The sequence below is a fragment of the Dendropsophus ebraccatus genome, chromosome 1 (assembly GCF_027789765.1).
Source record: "Dendropsophus ebraccatus isolate aDenEbr1 chromosome 1, aDenEbr1.pat, whole genome shotgun sequence".
Taxonomy (NCBI): Eukaryota; Metazoa; Chordata; class Amphibia; order Anura; family Hylidae; genus Dendropsophus; species Dendropsophus ebraccatus.
Genome location: NC_091454.1, coordinates 117,563,325 through 117,581,426, shown reverse-complemented (window position 1 = coordinate 117,581,426; position 18,102 = coordinate 117,563,325). Strand labels below are relative to the sequence as shown.

Here is an 18,102-nt window from a genome sequence, read left to right as displayed (position 1 = left end):
TACAGCCAAAAAACACTGTTTGTTGACAGCACATTTCTCTGTGTTAACAGGGGATGTTCTGTTGATAATAATAAAAGTAAACGTCTGTGTGAACACTCAAGTAATCTTTTGTGCGACCATTGACAATTGAGTGGTGTAAAAAAGTTTCAAAAGTGGTCAAAAAGTTTAATCAACTTGTACTGCGTATAGTTGATGACTCATAAATTGGCAATTATCACTATACTTATTTCAGCCGAACATGCTGCTTCGGCCATCAGTAAAAAGTGCCTCCTGAGGCTCCACCAACAAATGATGTTGGTGGGTAGAGGCGTTGAGCCCTTTTTTTTTTTTATAGAGAGATATGCTTACCCCTCCCCATAGAGGGCATAGGAATGTTCAAACCCTTGTGTGTGTTTTTTTTCTTTTTATAATATAGTTTAAGAATTTTTAATAAACCATGGTATTATGACTTTGGGATCTGTGCACGTCAAAATATCACATGCATAAAGCCTATATAGGGGCACACATAATCACTGAGGGTATGTGTTGTGTGGTACGATATTACATGACCAACCCATCTAGATACCTCTTTAACACAGTATCTAAGCAATTGGAGACTCGTGAAGGTATAATATGAGCCAATAGAATGCTGTATAATACAGCAGTGTTTATGAGACCCTAAACCAAAACCGCTATAAAGAATTACAAAACAACCCCCCACTATATACCTATTCAAAGAGGAAGTCCAAGAAAACGATTAAAGGCAGGCAGGGGGTGCGAGAAAATAATAAACAAGTAAACTCACCTGTCCTTCTGCCTCTGTTGTGCCACTACTGGGTCTCTTTGACAGCTGCCAGATGTCATTTTCTGCTGGAAATCGGGTGCATCACATACTCGGCTATTCCAGTTGCAATGTCACAGCCCGACTGAGCAACTGCCTGACCACCCAGTCAGTGACTGGTGCAGTGTCTCACCCAGGGGCGCCGCAATCATGAGGCGACCTGAATCGTCTGCCTCAGGCGGCGCCACTAGCTGTCACCATGGGGGCGGCATTCAGTGGCAGATTATAATATGAGCGGTTCGGTGGCCGCCCACATTATAATCCGCCACTGACTGTACCATGTACTGGACTGTATTCATAAGCGCCGCGCTGTACTAAATCAGCCGCGCCGTGCTGATACTACAGTGCGGCGCTTATGAATACAGTCCCCCCCGCTCCCAGCATCTCATTACAGATACTGCCTGGGGGCGGGGGGGCTCCAGTACATGCATTCCACGTCCGTGATCCGTCAGGATCACGGAACGTGGGAATGCAGCCTTTAGTCCCCCGGGTGATGCGCGGCTGCCGGAGGTGTCCCATCCTGTCCCCGGCAGCGCGCGCATCAGAGAGCTCCCCGTGCGCCGGAAGTCACAGCCGCAGGCGCATGGGGAGATCTGTGATGCGCGCGCTGCCGGGGACAGGACGGGACACCTCCGGCAGCCGCGCATCACCCGGGACAAGACCAGAGAGGCTCGACGGGGGAACGGAGGGCAGGTGAGTTGTGTGCTGTTTTTTGTTTTATCTGCTGTGCAGGGGGGGGGGGGAGAGGGGGACCATCTATAAGGGAGGGCGGAAAGAGGGGGACGATCTATAAGGGAGGGGGGAAAGAGGGGGACGATCTATATAAGGGGAAACCATCTATAAGGGAGGGGGAGAGGGAAGAGGGGGACTATCTATAGGGGGGAGAAGGGGACCATCTATAAGGGAGGGGGGAAAGAGGGGGACCATCTATAAGGGGGGGGGGACGATCTATAAGGGAGGGGGAGAGGGAAGAGGGGGACTATCTATAGGGGGGGGAAGGGGACCATCTATAAGGGAGGGGGGAAAGAGGGGGACCATCTATAAGGGAGGGGGACGATCTATAAGGGGGGGGGACCATCTATAAGGGAGAGGGAAGAGGGGGACCATCTATAGGGGGGGAAGGGGACCATCTATAAGGGAGGGGGGAAAGAGAGGGACCATCTATAAGGGGGGGGCCATCTATAAGGGAGGGGGGAAAGAGGGGGACCATCTATAAGGGGGGGCCATCTATAAGGGGGGGGCCATCTATAAGGGAGGGGGAGAGGGAAGAGGGGGACTATCTATAGGGGGGGAAGGGGACCATCTATAAGGGAGGGGGGAAAGAGGGGGACCATCTATAAGGGAGGGGGACGATCTATAAGGGGGGGGGACCATCTATAAGGGAGGGGGAGAGGGAAGAGGGGGACCATCTATAGGGGGGGGAAGGGGACCATCTATAAGGGAGGGGGGAAAGAGGGGGACCATCTATAAGGGAGGGGGGAAAGAGGGGGACCATCTATAAGGGGGGGCCATCTATAAGGGAGGGGGGAAAGAGGGGGACCATCTATAAGGGGGGGACCATCTATAAGGGAGGGGGACCGTCTATAAGGGGGGGGAAGAGGGGGACCATGTATAAGGGGGGGAGGGTGACCATCTATAAGGGAGGGGGAGAGGGAAGAGGGGGACCATCTATAAGGGAGGGGGGAGAGGGGGACCATGTATAAGGGGGGGAGGGGGACCATCTATAAGGGGGGGAAGAGGGGGACCATCTATAAGGGGGGAAGAGGGGGACCATCTCCTAAAAGATCAGCACCCTCCTCTCCTGACATCCTCTGTGCTGCTGGGACTTCTCCTATAGGATTAGCACCCTCCTCTCCTGACATCCTCTGTGCTGCTGGGACCTCTCCTATAGGATTAGCACCCTCATCTCCTGACATCCTCTGTGCTGCTGGGACCTCTCCTATAGGATTAGCCCCCTCCTCTCCTGACATCCTCTGTGCTGCTGGGACCTCTCCTATAAAGTCAGCCCCCTCCTCTCCTGACATCCTCTGTGCAGCAAGGGACCAAACATTATGTTTATTGGGGACAGCAGTGGGGGGGGGGCAGTAGTGGATTATAATGTGGGCGGATTGACGGGGGGGGGGGGGCGTCATTCTATAGTTCGCCTCGGGCAGCAGAGAGGCTAGAATCACCCCTGGTCTCACCCCACTCACTTACTGGCTGAGTAAGCAATCACTCATCCGGGTTCATGACGTTGCAGCTAGAAGAGCTACGGGACACTGGCAGTGACGCTATGGGGAATGAGGATAAGTAAGTTACATTGTTTATTATTTTCCTGCACTCCCTGTCTGTCTGTATTTTTTGAGTTTCATGGGACTTCTCCTTTAATCACTTATTCAACAATGCAAGTTTTTGTATTAGATAACTCTTACCAAATTCCTGTGGTGTCTTGCGGATGCCTCCACTGTTTTTCCGACATTGATGGACAGGAATACTGTCTGTAGGTAAATAACCAGTGCTTATTATTATAAAATGCTTATGATTATTTAATGTCTGCTCTTTATCCTTTCTTACGGACTCTAAAGCATACAATAATTACAATACCTTTAACATGGTCAATAGTCATGGTAAAATTGATCATCATAGGATTATCTAGTGTATATATAGATGTATATTCACAGCTCTGAAAAAACTTAAAGGAATACTCCGGAAGGAAAACATTAAAAAAAAAAATCAATTGATGTCAAAAAGTAATACAGATTTGTAAATCACATTAAATATTTTAAAGCCCTTCCAGTACTTATCAGCTTCTTTATGCCCTGCAGGAAGTGGTGTATTCTTTGCAGTCTGCTGCCACCTCTGTCTGTGACAGGAACTGTTCAAAGCAGTAGCAAATCTCCATTAAAAACCTCTCCTGTTTCGGACAGGTCCTGTCACAGACAGAGATGCCAGCAGAGAGCAGTGTGTCAGACTGTAAAGAATTCACCACTTTCTGCAGGACATAAAGCAGCTGACATGTACTGAAAGGCTTGGAATTATAAATAGAACTAATGGTGTGTTTAGACAGAGAGATTTATCTGACAGATTTTTGAAGCCAAAACCAGGAACAGATAAACAGGGAACAGGTCATAAAAGGTAAGAGATTTCTTCTCTTTTCCATATTTAACATATAACATATGTATAGTAGCTAACATTATATTTTATTTATATTTTTATTGATTATTTATTAGGTACATATTTATATATGATAATTCCAAAGTTTCTTTATCTTTCTTTCGAATATTTTAAAAAAACTTCTTAACTATTAATAGTCACTGTCATACACGACATGCAGCACAATCAATTCCCCGGCCACACCGGCAGAAAGCGCATCTGTAGCTTATCACTATCACAATTTTCAACCTACAGTATGGTAGTAAATAAAAGAACTTTCCATTGTGTGACCTGTCAGGCTTGTTCGGCCACTATTCAATGAATAGCGGCTGAACAAATCTGACATGTCAGTTTTTTGTATGGCCGCTTGCCATCCCAGATGGAGTGTATACTATACATCTAACAGTGCAAGTTGTGTACATTATTAATCACGGCCGTTGTTGCACATCAGCAACAACGGACGTCATTAATACACAACTTACGTTGTGTGAACATGGCATGATATACCATACTGTGGTGTAGGTAACTGTATCTGTTAAAAACACCACATAAACAATACAACAAAGCAGGACATGCTCTACTGATGCAGTACATGCAGTACTGATGAAATACAATGCTGCGTAAATGGTAAATAAAAAGTGATGTAACTCATTATAACACAAATTACATAGTGTTATCACCCACTATCTCAATATTATATACTAAGATGTAAACTGTTCATCTATGTTTGATAGTGGACATACTCATAAAAAGATACACCATACGGTCAAATAAGCCAATTATCATAGCAATAAAATAAATAACTCATATTGATTATATGTCACCTACAGTATATTAAGTGAAAATAAATACACTTACCTAGCAGAAAATCTTTAACATTCTTTATAAGTTCTTTAGAGCGATTTTTGTCGGCTTCTATTCGGCTCATTGCCTTGGTTAGCGTTTTGTTCAGCCTTGAAGCTTTTAACTTTGTGTCTTCCGCTATTTGCCTCATGTTTTCAATCTGAAACCAGAATAGAGCTCTTTCACAAACTGTATGAATAAATTGTGTTTATATGTTACTACTAGAGATGAGCGAACCTCGAGCATGCTCGAGTCGATCCGAACCCGAACTTTCGGTATTTGATTAGCGGTGGCTGCTGAACTTGGATAAAGCCCTAAGGCTATGTGGAAATCATGGATATAGTCATTGGCTGTATCCTTGTTTTCCAGACAACCTTAGAGCTTTATCCAAGTTCAGCAGCCCCCGCTAATCAAATACCGAACGTTCGGGTTCGGATCGACTCGAACCCGGTTCGCTCATCTCTAGTTACTACAGCATATACATAGCTATTTAAATATATGACAAAGAGCAGCTATAGCTCTTCACACTATGTTATACAAAGTCAAACATATCCATAGGTCCATGTGAAATAGCAGTCTGCTGTGCTATTCCATACAGAAGTATTTATTATACATGGCATGTTATAAGTTTTTAAAATAGATTTTGCAATGGCAGTCTGTGGGCAACAGATGTTACTATATGCCTATACAGTAACTTCTATAGGAGGTATATGTTAGAGGTATGATCCTTTTAGTTGTTTACTAACACATACATAGGCATCTTTTATAACTTGGTTTTTAACCTCTCAATGTCTCCCAATACACATTAAGGGTACTCTTATTTTAGGCCGTCGTCTTTTCTTTTTTTTTTTCCACTTTTTTTTTACAACTTACAGCAAAAACAAGTTGTAAATGCCCACAGCAACCAATCACAGCTCAGCTTTCATTTCACCAGAGCAATGGGCAGTTTACACCGTTTTCTATTTCACAGGTTGATAAATGTGGGTTATCTTCAAAGAGACAAAGCCTTTGATTTGCATTACATTCTTATTTCATGTAAGATCTATAATAACCGAATTGCTCTACAGAGACCTCATTGTTATTCTAGTCTTTGCTTCTTTTCCCTCTGTCCAGCTGCTATTTTCATCCCAAAGACCAACTTCAAGACCAAACAATTTCTTTTCTCCAAACCCAGGGATTTTCTGATACCTTCTTTACTTTTTGAGTTGTTAACCCCTTCATAACCAAAGGCCATTGATGCACGTATTTGCAGGTCACACTAAAGCAGTGCTCTACATTTATTCCTCCACGCCTTCAAAGAACTCCATCTACCTTTTTCTACCTACAGGGCTGTTTATTTACCATATTGGTGTAGATGGGATTTATTTTTATTTCTATTTATCAATGATATATAATGTGGCAAAAATGCAATAATGGCTTTTTTTTATCCTTTCACCATACAGAAACAATATTGTAATATTGTAATAGCTAGGACAATTCCGCATGCTACCATACCAAATGTGATTGCATAGCATTGATCAGTAAGATTGGCACCCTGAAGCACACTCTATGAGCTGATCGGACAGCAGCAATAGGTAAGATCCCCCTGGTAGTCAGGGAAACTAGTAAGAGATCTCCAGCTGGTGTCCATCATTGCACACTAAGGCTATGTTCACACTACGTATATTTGAGGCTGTATATTTGAGGCTGTATAGCAACCAAAACAAGGAGTGGATTGAAAACGCAGAAAGGATCTGTTCACATAATGTTGTAATTGAGTGGATGGCCGCCATTTAATGGCAAATATTTGCTGTTATTTTAGAACAACGGCTGTTATATTGAAATAATGGCAGTTATTTACTGTTATATGGCGGCCATCCACTCAATTTCAACATTGTGTGGACAGATCCTTTCTGTGTTTTCAATCCACTCCTGGTTTTGGTTGCTATGAGGACCTGACATGAGGACCAAATACAGCCTCAAATATACATAGTGTGAACCCAGCCTTAAGCAGCAGGGCACACATTAACATCTCCTCCACGCCAGCAATGTATATATACATTCCAACTGCAAGCGGCATCGGCAGTTGGAATGTATATAGCCATATGGCAGACGTGAAGGGGTTAAATGCCCTCCCTTTATTCCAACACCATGAAATCATTATCATTCAGTCTTATAACTGCACTTCCTTCCCTATGGGTCTTTTTTTGTTGCAAGATGTAGTTATTATGCACAAAAAATTAGAATTTTGCACAATTTTTCTCACTTGTGAAACAGGAGCAATTGCAAGTAGAGATTTTAAGTGACAGGAAATGTGCAAAAGCGATGACAAATTTCCCCCAATGTATTTTTTTTTCCTCCTTTTTATTCACCTGTTTCTCAGCTTCAAGGAGTTGAATTGCAACACTCTTTAACTTAGCATCTGTTTCATTTGCCTTTCTCAAGCCATCTTTGGCTAGTGGCAGAGCTCCATTGCAATCCGGTCCACCACATTTCCTCTTTCCAAACTTATCTCTGCATAAAGCCCCTCCACATGGTGCAATTTCACATGGGAAGTCCCAGACTGTTCCACAAACCTATGTAAAAGAAGTTACACTTAGATAATCCATCATAAATATCATAAAAATAATCCTAAAACTAAAACTTTGAGCTCATGATTTGTACACACCACATGCATAGTGTTATAGTTACCAAATGGTTTTATTAAATGCTGCACTAGTTTTTCACACATAACTTGAAAGGACTTCTATCTTTTCATAAAAGTACGGCCATTGTTGCAATCGGCAACAACGGACGTACTTTGTACAAAAAGACACGCTGATTTATCTTCTATGGGATCCCGGCCGGAGCGCATACACAAAGTATAGGCTCCGGCTGGGATCCCTCGCGGCACCGCGAATAACGGATATGTCAGTTTTCTGTAACCACTATTCAGTGAATAGCGGCTGCAGAAAGCCCTGTCAATGCACACTATGGCTGCAGCCGCTCGCTTCATAGTGTGCAGTGAGGAGTTCTGATGAGGGCGTGCTCAGATGCGCCTGCGGCATGAAAGATCATCCGTCCGGCACTGCAGTACCGGCCGGGATGATCTTTTCAGAGACCAGCTGTTCTGTGACCCAGCCGGGTCACGGAACGGCCGGTCTCATACGCTGTGGAAACAAAGCCTTACATTTTAATATTCATGTGGTACCCATCTACCCATTTGTTTTGTTAGCAAATAATTACAATATATCTTAACAAAATTCTATTTATAGTTGTCTTTACCTGTAATAGTTGTATTTACAGGGGACACAAAATAGAAGGAATATTGATATATTTAATAGTTCCCTTTGAAATGACTTTTGTATTCTTTGAGAAAAAAAAAACAGTTAAAACACAGGAAGTGCCGTGTTTTAGACGATAAAAAAAATAAAAATAATAATGAATGTAAATTGCAAACTTGCTTTATATCACTGTTATATCACACATCTACTGTTGATTTAAATTTTGAAGTAAACCCTTTTAATTACAATCGCTTATTGTACAGTATTTACTGTAGAAAGATAGAACATAAACACAAACATGTTGGAATATATTCTCTTACCATTTCATTCATTTTGCTTATTTGTAGTGATTTCATTTTTTTTAATTTGTCAATGTTTTGTTTGTCCCTAGTGTCTAGATTGTTCAATGCAATTAAGATGTTTTTTCTAGTTTTTGTTGCAGTTTTGACAATAGGAGCAGCATTACGTGCTTTCTCTACTGCAGACAGAAAGGTTTTGTAGTGCTTGGTGATCTTCTCCAAAGACTCATGAACATCTGCATGGAAAACAAAACAAAAATCATTGTCGGTAATAAATTACCAATGTATACGGCAATAAAAACAAAAGGGAAATTTTACAGTAAAATATTGTACAATGCAGTGTAAGGCTTCGTTCCCACTGAACAAAACTAGCGGAATTCCGTTAGCCTCCCTCTCATAATAGGAGTCTATGGGAGGCGCGCGCTCCTGCTCTGTCCGCGCTGAAGAATGAACATGTTCATTCTTCAGCGCGGACAAAGCAGGAGCATGCGCCTCCCATAGACTCCCATTATGAGAGGGAGGCTAGTTTTGCTAATACAGAAAAATGTATTCAGTTTATGACTTGTTTATTTACCAAATCCAAACAGCACATTATATCCTAATCTAGGTCTAACTTGTTTCACATAAAATGAAATTTGAATAAAAATTGCACATACTGTAGATCAAGTTCAAGCTTCCCCCTTGGTGTATAACAAGTGATAAAATACTCATTGGTGTTGTAATATGTCTTTCCATAGACCTGGAGTGAGAAGTTGACCTTGTTGTACAGCAGTATATTCCTTGATGGCCCGCAGTGACATTACATATTAAATTGTTTGGAAAAAAATGTTGACAGTGACTATAGGAATAGTGATATCAGGCATTCTGAACCAAAGGGGTTAAGTTTCTCTTTGAGGAGAATGTAATAAAGATGAATGAAGACTTATAGACCATTCATGATTGACTGGGAAATTTGATAAGAAAGATATACAAAGCAACAGCTGTTTTGGGTTTATTGCTCTTCATCAGTACAGAGTAAGCCTATCGTCAGCTTTCCCATAAAGAGAAAAAGAAAAAAAGAAATTGAGATATTTTCTAAACATAACATGGCATGTTCTGTTTTTTTTTCACACTGAGGTTTTAAAAACTGATAAAAAAGAAGAAAAAGGTAAAAACATGAAGGTGCCAAAAGATTTGTTTTCTAAGCACATGCACAGTCAGTCATGTAGTTGAAACTTAAAAATAATTTAAAAAAGTACTCCAGCAAAAAAAAAAAAAATCATTCAAATCAACTTTTGCCAAAAAGTGCCAGAAATTTGTAATTTATGTCTATAAACAAAATCTCAAGTCTTCCAATACTTATAAGCTGCTGTATGTCCTGCAGGAAGTGGTGTATTATTTCTAGTCTGGAGAGCAAGAGAGGTTTTCTATGGGGATTTGCTACTGCTCTAAGCAGCTTCTGTCGCCAACAGAGAAGGAATTCCCCACTTTCTGCAGGACATACAGCAGCTGATAAGTACATGAAGACTGCAGATTTTTTTTAATAGAAGTAAATTACAAATCTCTGGAACCTTCTGACACCATTTGATATGAAAGAAAAATAAATTTTGCTGCAGTACCCCTTTAACTTGTCAGCCATATACATTGATATTCTGTAGCTAAGTTGTCTTTTAACAATTGGGCAGTAATAGGTTTCTATTCTATCTACATTATTTAGTGAAGACTCTACATAAAGACAACTGGGGCCTTTCAGTACAGATGTAAGACTATGTTCACACACTGTAAAAATGAGGGCTGTTTTTTCACACAGCATAAAATGGCCACAACGGATGTCATTATAAAATAATGGCGTTATTTGCCATTGAATGACGGACATCCAATAAAAATAGACATCTTTTTGACATTGTGTGAACATAGCCTTTGTCTGATAATACTATTACATTTTACATTACACCCCCAGAGCACCAATCCAGCCCGCTCCACTGGTAATTATTAGAAGGGGCAGTAATTTGGGGACAGAGCAGTGCTGCAGATTGCCTTACCAGAAAAGGTGCTACATTAAAACTGCATAGCAACGGCGCCAAAGATTAGGATGAGAGACTTACCTTCATCTCCAGCACCCTGTGCACAATAGGGTGCTATCAGAAGGTTGGACTAAACTAACCTACAGATACTTCCCCTTTAAATGCAATGAGATATGAAGAGCTAGTGCAAATATCATGCAGCTTGCTTGTTATGATCATTGCAGTATAATCATTACAATTCATGCTGTTCAGTGTCAGCATAGCACCAAGGTCTTGTGTGTATTGTATCTGCCCAATGGAGGATATGTGTTTTGCATTCCTCACCTGTAACTTTGATTGTGTTTTCTTTCTCTTTATTTTTCTTTACTTTGTTGACTTCAATAAATAAATCATCAATCTCTTTCACCATATCCATTATTTTTTTATTCATTTTTTCAATTTCATAGAATTTTCCCAAATCTGGAACCTTTATTTTATCCACTTTTTGGCTGTAACATATGTGAAAAAAAAAACTTAGTAGAACAGCTCTACCATTATCTCTGGAATGTTATTGTCACAATGGGCTTATGTGAGAATCATAAAGGGACATGCTGTATTCTGATAATCGTGTATATGATTTTTTGAAATGTTAGGTCTGGCTGCGACAAAGGAATTGCGGAAAATTTATTATAAAATATTCAGAATTTATCCTTTGCCACTGAAGGATAATGCACACTGTGCCCTAAAATAAACTTACGCTGGTCAGGTAAATTTAAATTATACTACATGATCAGGGCAGGAAAAGGCATCATGTTAATTATTTATAGCCAGACGTCAATATCACTAGATGGTTGCCTTTTCCTGATAAATGACGGCATGTTCCCATAGTGGGGAAATAGCCTTTCATTGCTCTTTGCTAAGAAAGAAGAGTTGTCCAGCCTTAATATAGACAAACCCTATTTACACTCTTAATACGGGACTAGTACAGCAACAAGTTGAATAAAATTTCAAATATTTATTATTCAGAACATAGTAAAATACACATATGAGATATAGTAAAAGCAAATAAAAGAGAATGTGCAATGAGATATCTCACAGAAAAGGTAAATACCACAATATCACATAATTAATCACTATGGTGGGTCAATAAGTAAAGCATTTAATCCCTAAGATGTGGTTCAAAACATATTTATAGTTACGTAACCATATAGCTGCAATTGCGTATGAAAGAAACAGATGTATGTCACAAACCACCAGGCTTTGGACCCCATTCAGCTGACCACACTCTACTTGGTGACATTCTATCTTGTGTGCTTTGGTTTAGTTAGTCACTTTGATACATATCTATAAACTTTTTCATTTTGTATGTTGTCGACCTTATGCACTTGCACTTCGGATTATTGTAATCCTATTTATCTCTGTTTTCTCCATATTACTAATACTTAGCTGGTCGAGTGTGTGCTCATGTATACTGAGCTGATTGGGGGGGAGGTAGGGATCCTATGTATTGGTTATCGGTCTCTCCTGGACATTTTTGGGTATTTTTAGTGTTTTTAAAGCGACTCTGTACCCACAATCTGACCCCCCCAAACCTCTTGTACCGTCAGATAGCTGCTTTTAAACCAAGATCTATCCTGGGGTCCGTTCGGCAGGGGATGCAGTTATTGTCATAAAAACAACTTTTAATCCTGTAGCGCTGTGTCTAACGGCCAGGGCTTACATTTGTATATGCATTAGGCTGGCACACCCTCTCTGTCCTTCCTCCCCACCCTCCTCATCATTAGGAAAGCTCCAGGCAGATTGCTTCCTATTCCCCACCTGCGTGCATAATGAACATGGGCTGGATCGTTAATACACCTGTGCAAAGCTCAAACAGCAGTAAATGTTCCTGGATCATTCCCAATGATGAGGAGGGTGGGGAGGAAGGACGGAGAGGTGGTGCCAGCCTAATGCATATACAAATGTAAGCCCGGCTGTTAGACACAGCGCTGCAAGATTAAAAGTTGTTTTTAGGACAATAACTGCATCCCCTGCAGAATGGACCCCAGGACAGATCTCAGATTAAAAGCAGCTATCCGAAGGTACAAGTTGTTTGGGGGGGGGGGGCAGATTGTGGGTACAGAGTCGCTTTAATATTTTGGGATTTGGGTAGGGTTGCTTTTTGTATGTATTATTATATGAATAAAGATGATGTTTATACATTTTTGAATTCATAGTTGTGTGCCTGGTGTTTTATGACATACATCTGTTTCTTTCATACGCAATTGTAGGTTGTCTATTATGTCACACTATGAGCACCAGGGATTTGGCTGTGCATTACCCTTTTTTTTGTGGTGTAGTAACCATATAGCCGCATATACCTTTACATTTGTGCTTTCATGTAACTTTTAGTGTCTACTCAACATTGTTTTAAAGGTGCATTGCATCCTCTCTTTTATTTGCTTTTAATATATCTTGTATATATATGGAGGTGTATAGGTGATCTCTCTTTAGCACTGATAAAGAGAGACTACACTAGATTTTACCATGATAATCAATCCACATGATTCAAACTGGATGATAGGTATTCACACAAATGTATTAAAGTAAATGCATAATCTGCAATTCTAATTCCAAGCTGCTGACACTGTTGCTGATGTTTGTACAAGACACATGGGGGGACATTTATCAAAGTAATTGCGCCTGTTTTTAGTCTAATATATCTTGTTTGCGCTCAAAATAAATCTAATATGAATTTATGAAGCTTTTTTAGACAAGACTATCCAAATTAGATGCGACTTTTTGAATTAGATTTTTTGTTGTTAATTAGATCGAAAGTGCGCCAGAATTCTTTTTTAGCTAAATTTATTAACTGCTCAATTTTTTAAAAAGCCGCATATATTGGCGCATCGCTACGTCTGCTCCAAACCAGGTGAATTTATTAGACTAATTAAAAGACCATTATTTTTAAGACACATTTACTATGCTATTAGACAATTTACATAAATTTGACTTAACACATTAGATTGGAAATTATGCCAAAACATCTTTGACAAAATCGTGTTTTTAGACTTGTTAGTAAATATCCCCCATGGTCCCTTTCAGAGAAGGCATTACAGCCTTTCAGGGGCTTGAGAAAGTTTCTTTGACACTTTGCACAAGTGAATAGAAAAAATATTTTTGTTGTGGGTGAAGACTATTACTCCTTGCTATAATGGCTACCTAACTGTGTCAGCAGGGATGGAATTGGGAATTGCAGCTGATCACTTTAGATGTTAGAGAAAAGAGATGGCAATTACCGTATGCTGTCATAGAATTTCTTCACTTTATTGTATTTCTCAGGTGAAAGAATTGGACTCCGAAATATTTTCTCGATGGCAGAAAGTTTATCTTTTAGGATACTCATCTGAACATCACAACCAGCTGGTGATGTTGTTGGACCAATATTAGCAGCTAATCTTACAAAAGCATGGACAGAAGTTGATAGGTTTGATACTTCGGTGTCATATTGATCAAAGCACAAGTGACATGGTGGACATGCAGGGAACTCTTGCTTGAATTTAGGTGCACATTGGTCACAGTTAATTCCAGTGACCCCAGTTTTGCAGTTGCACAAACCAGTGTCTTTATCACACATGGGCTTCTTAGTACCTTCCAAGTTACACTTACAACCTAAAATAAGATAAAATATGTTGTGGCATACATAATGTCACCATTGTACTTCTTGCAAGGTTAAAAAAAATCGACTTTACCCTTAAAGATGTTTATTACGCAACAATAACAAGTTAAAGTCGTATAAGGACATGTCACAAAGATCAAGTAAGCGCAAATTGTCACATTGTATATATTAATTGTATATGTTATGTTAAACATTGCTTAGTACAGTAATTACATAATTCACCACTTCTATTATTAGCAATATGTTAAAAGAACAAGATCAAAGGTATAGCTATTATTATAACTAATTGAGAGTCTGTCTCTGGTTAGGCAACTAGATGTAAACCTCTAGAATACCAGAGAGGAAAGACATGGCATACAAAAAAGAAGAAGAGGAAGAGAGTAAGTATATTCTAGGTCAGATGTTATGAAAGAAGTCAATGTTTTCTGAAGAAAGATATTCCACTGCCTCAGCTTATATATACTGCCTCAACTTTTAGGATGCCACTTAGTCTGATTTTTACCATTATCTATCCTAATTTGTTTCTCACTAGGGTCAGTGATATGGTTTAACCCTTTGAGCACCGAGCCAATTTAAATTTTTGCGTTTTCGTTTTTTCCTCCTTGTGCTTAAAAGGCCATAGCACTTGCATTTTTTCACCTAGAAACCCACATGAGCCCTTATTTTTTGCGCCACTAATTGTACTTTGCAATGACAGGCTGAATTTTTTTCGTAAAGTACACGGAAAATGCAGGAAAAAATTCAATGTGTGGTGAAATTGAAAAAAAAAACGCATTTCTTTTATTTGGATGGTATTTTTTTACGCCGTTCGCCCTGCTATATATGGTTCTCAAGTCGTTACGATTAAAACGATATTTAACATGTATAACTTTTATATTATGTGATGGCCTGTAAAAAATGTAAACCATTGTTAACAAATATATGTTCCTTAAAGTGGCTCCATTCCCAGGCTTATAACGCTTTTATCCTTTGGTCTATGGGGCTGTGTCAGGTGTCATTTTTTGCGCCATGATGTGCTCTTTCTATCGGTACCTTGATTGCACATATGCAACTTATTGATCCCTTTTTATTACATTTTTTCAGAATTTGATGCGACCAAAAATGCACAATTTTGCACTTTGGGATTTTTTTTGCGATTGCGGCGTTTACCGTGCGAGATCATATAGTAATACAGGATAGATCAATGATATAGGCACTCGATTGCAGACGGAAGCAACCGAGTGCCGAGCCGGGATCTGCGCCATTACGGCGCAGACCCAGGCCTAAGCCGGACGTGTGGATTACTCCTCCAGGACAACGTACCGGAGGAGCGTTCCACCCCACTAGACACCAGGGAACGGCTGCATCAGGTAATCGGATGCAGCTGTCATCTTTGACAGATGCATCCGATTACCTTATTAGCGGGCGCGGCGATCGGACCGTGCCCGCTAATAACCGCGGTCCCGGGCTACATGCTGCACCCGGGACCGCGGTGTCAGATAATCTGTGTGTGTAATAGGGCCTTAAGACTTTCATATTCAGTATGAGTAGCAGATACGGAAGCCCTAATAACAATAGTGGACTTATAGATTCATAGATTCACCATCTGTTCATTAAAGATAGGATAAGTTAACACTGCGTTAGGGGTTACCACATTCCCTTATCTTTTTTTTTTCTGCCTATAAAGAGTCAACTTAGTCCAAAGCATCTGACCCATGTGAGATTGGTATAATGTTATTACTCTGGTCTTCACCTTAAGACCAAATTGCACTGAGATGAGGACAGTGATGTAGCAAGAGGCTTGCAGTAGTGATACCAAACTCATTTTTGTGCCTTACTTTCATGCTTATCAGATATAGTATTTTTAGCCAAGGAGTACCTTGTAAAAGCATAACATTTAAAAACAAATTTCAGCAACAATGGCATCAAACTGTCCTTAAAGTGTACCTATCATCATAAAAAACTTTTGACATGTCATAGAGACATGTCAAAAGTTTCGATCAGTCCGGTTTTGACCGATTTTTGAGTGTTTAGACCCGCACTGATCATGAGAACATGTGGGGGGAGGACTTACATTAGGAGCCTGACATGGCGTGACACAGAGTCAGGAGATGACAAGGCTTAGTGGGGTCTTCTCCCAGCTCATTCTCCTGATCGGTGCGGGTCTAAACACTCAGACCTAGACTGATCAAAACTTTTCACGTCTCAAGACATGTCAAAAGTTTTTTTTTTTATGATGACAGGTACACTTTAAAATGTATTCTATTCATTTATGTATTTTTTATATTTATAATTAGTTTTCTATGAAAAAGGAAGTAAACAATAACTCACATAGAAAACTAATCATTATAATGTGTTACTAGGTATATAGAGTCACTTACGTATACATTGAATTGCTGGATTTCCATAGTGATTTTCTTCACATTGGTCACATTTCTTTCCTGTGTACTTTGGTTTGCATTGACACTGCCCTGTAAACTGAAAAACTAAATATTAGAGCTAAGGTTGGGTTCCATAATTGTGTGTATATATATATATATATATATATATATATATATATATATATATTGGTGTATGTGGGAAGTATTAAAAAGGTTTATGCCAACTAAATTAAACACATTCAGGAACACATTGGGAGTGCAGCAGGTTCAATATCACACAGTTTCTCTAATATCTCTAATGTCTAATACAGGCATGTCCAAAGTCCGGCCGGAGGGCCATTTGCGGCCCGCGTTCCGAACTTTTACGGCCCCCCAGGTATCCAGCTTGCTATTATCTGCCTGTGTTATAAAGCATATAGCATGTAGCATGTAAAATGGTCGGCCCTCGCACATGTTCACTTCATCAAATTTGGCACTCTTCGAAAAAAGTTTGGACATGCCTGGTCTAATAGTTCTATCAATTTTCTGTCTATGTTTGAATCAACATGTAGGGCTAAATAAACAAGATTACTACTGAAAAGGTTCAATGTGAAACCAAACACCCCTCTAAACCTGAATAATGTTATTGGGAGATGCCAATAAACAATACTATAGTCTGAATCACAGTGCTTAGTGCTTTAACAATATCAAAAATACCATGCAAAATGCAAAAAAACATGCAATGTTTAGTAACATCAAATAATCATAGTAAGTACAAGAATCATGAAGTGTATAAGTGCCCAAAAAGGTAAAGAATGAATATTAGTGATCAAAATGAGTCTCATAATGTTGTGCAACTCTCAGAGGGGTGGATGGAGCGGGATTTGGCCAAATATTATCTGGGATATACTAGTGAAGTATTAAATGCTGTGCTATGTCATAATCAGAAGGCTTCAAACCTGATTGCATTGGTTTCCATAGGAATTATTAAGGTAACAGTCACAGGGTTGGCATCCTTTTCCATTGGTAAAGCCCCAGTATCCAATAGCACACGTATCACAGCTAATGCCAACCACATTAGGTAAACACGGACACTGTCCTGTAGTTCTGTCACATACACATTCTCCAACTTCCTCATAAATTGAGCAGTTCTGGGCATTTGTTCCTATTGGATTGCAGACACAGCCTTGGAGACAAAAATAAAAAATGCATTGTTGACATTATACATACAATATACAGTCCAGTCCTGTGTTTACTTTTAGACCACATTTATCTTTAGATTATGACATTTGCACAGCTAACAAAATCTTAAAGACTATAGAATTGGTTAACTGGCATTCCACTGAAATCCCAGTCAGGAGCACTTATATTTACCCTAGAGGTCAACCATGGGGTAGCTGTGCTGAAAAGAAAACCCCCATTTAAGAACAGGCCCTAAAGTTCAAAAAATTTCCTCTGTTAGTGGCATAAAGAGAATTAAAATGGAACTGAACTCCTTCTACTACGGGGTGTTCAGTGAAGAGGGTTTCTCAACCCACAAATCTCTAGATAAATAAACCTGAGCACAATTATATAGGATCCTTGTTTACAGATTTTTAGTTAAATAACACATGAAGCATGGATTCCATCTAGACATGGACAAAGGAGAATAATATCTGTAGCTGAAAATATCTAGCCAATGTTTTAGTCCCCATCGGACCTTTATCAAGCAACATGTGTTCACACTGGGTAGAAAACAATGTAGTAGTGGTCTGGAAGAACTAATCATGTATTGTGAATGTTGTTGT

General features: G+C 39.9%; 1 protein-coding gene across 1 annotated transcript in view; it reads right to left on the bottom strand.

Moving 5' to 3' along the window:
* LAMB4 (laminin subunit beta 4) overlaps window positions 1-18,102 on the bottom strand; it is a 94,305-nt gene that overhangs the window by 21,313 nt on the left and 54,890 nt on the right. The window contains exons 24-31 of the mRNA XM_069957688.1: window positions 17,275-17,501; window positions 16,337-16,433; window positions 13,597-13,969; window positions 10,664-10,827; window positions 8,358-8,572; window positions 7,147-7,350; window positions 4,811-4,955; window positions 3,232-3,297 (exon numbers count right to left, since the gene is read on the bottom strand). Coding sequence (XP_069813789.1) covers window positions 3,232-3,297; window positions 4,811-4,955; window positions 7,147-7,350; window positions 8,358-8,572; window positions 10,664-10,827; window positions 13,597-13,969; window positions 16,337-16,433; window positions 17,275-17,501 — 1,491 coding nt within the window. The remainder of the gene's footprint in view (window positions 1-3,231; window positions 3,298-4,810; window positions 4,956-7,146; window positions 7,351-8,357; window positions 8,573-10,663; window positions 10,828-13,596; window positions 13,970-16,336; window positions 16,434-17,274; window positions 17,502-18,102) is intronic.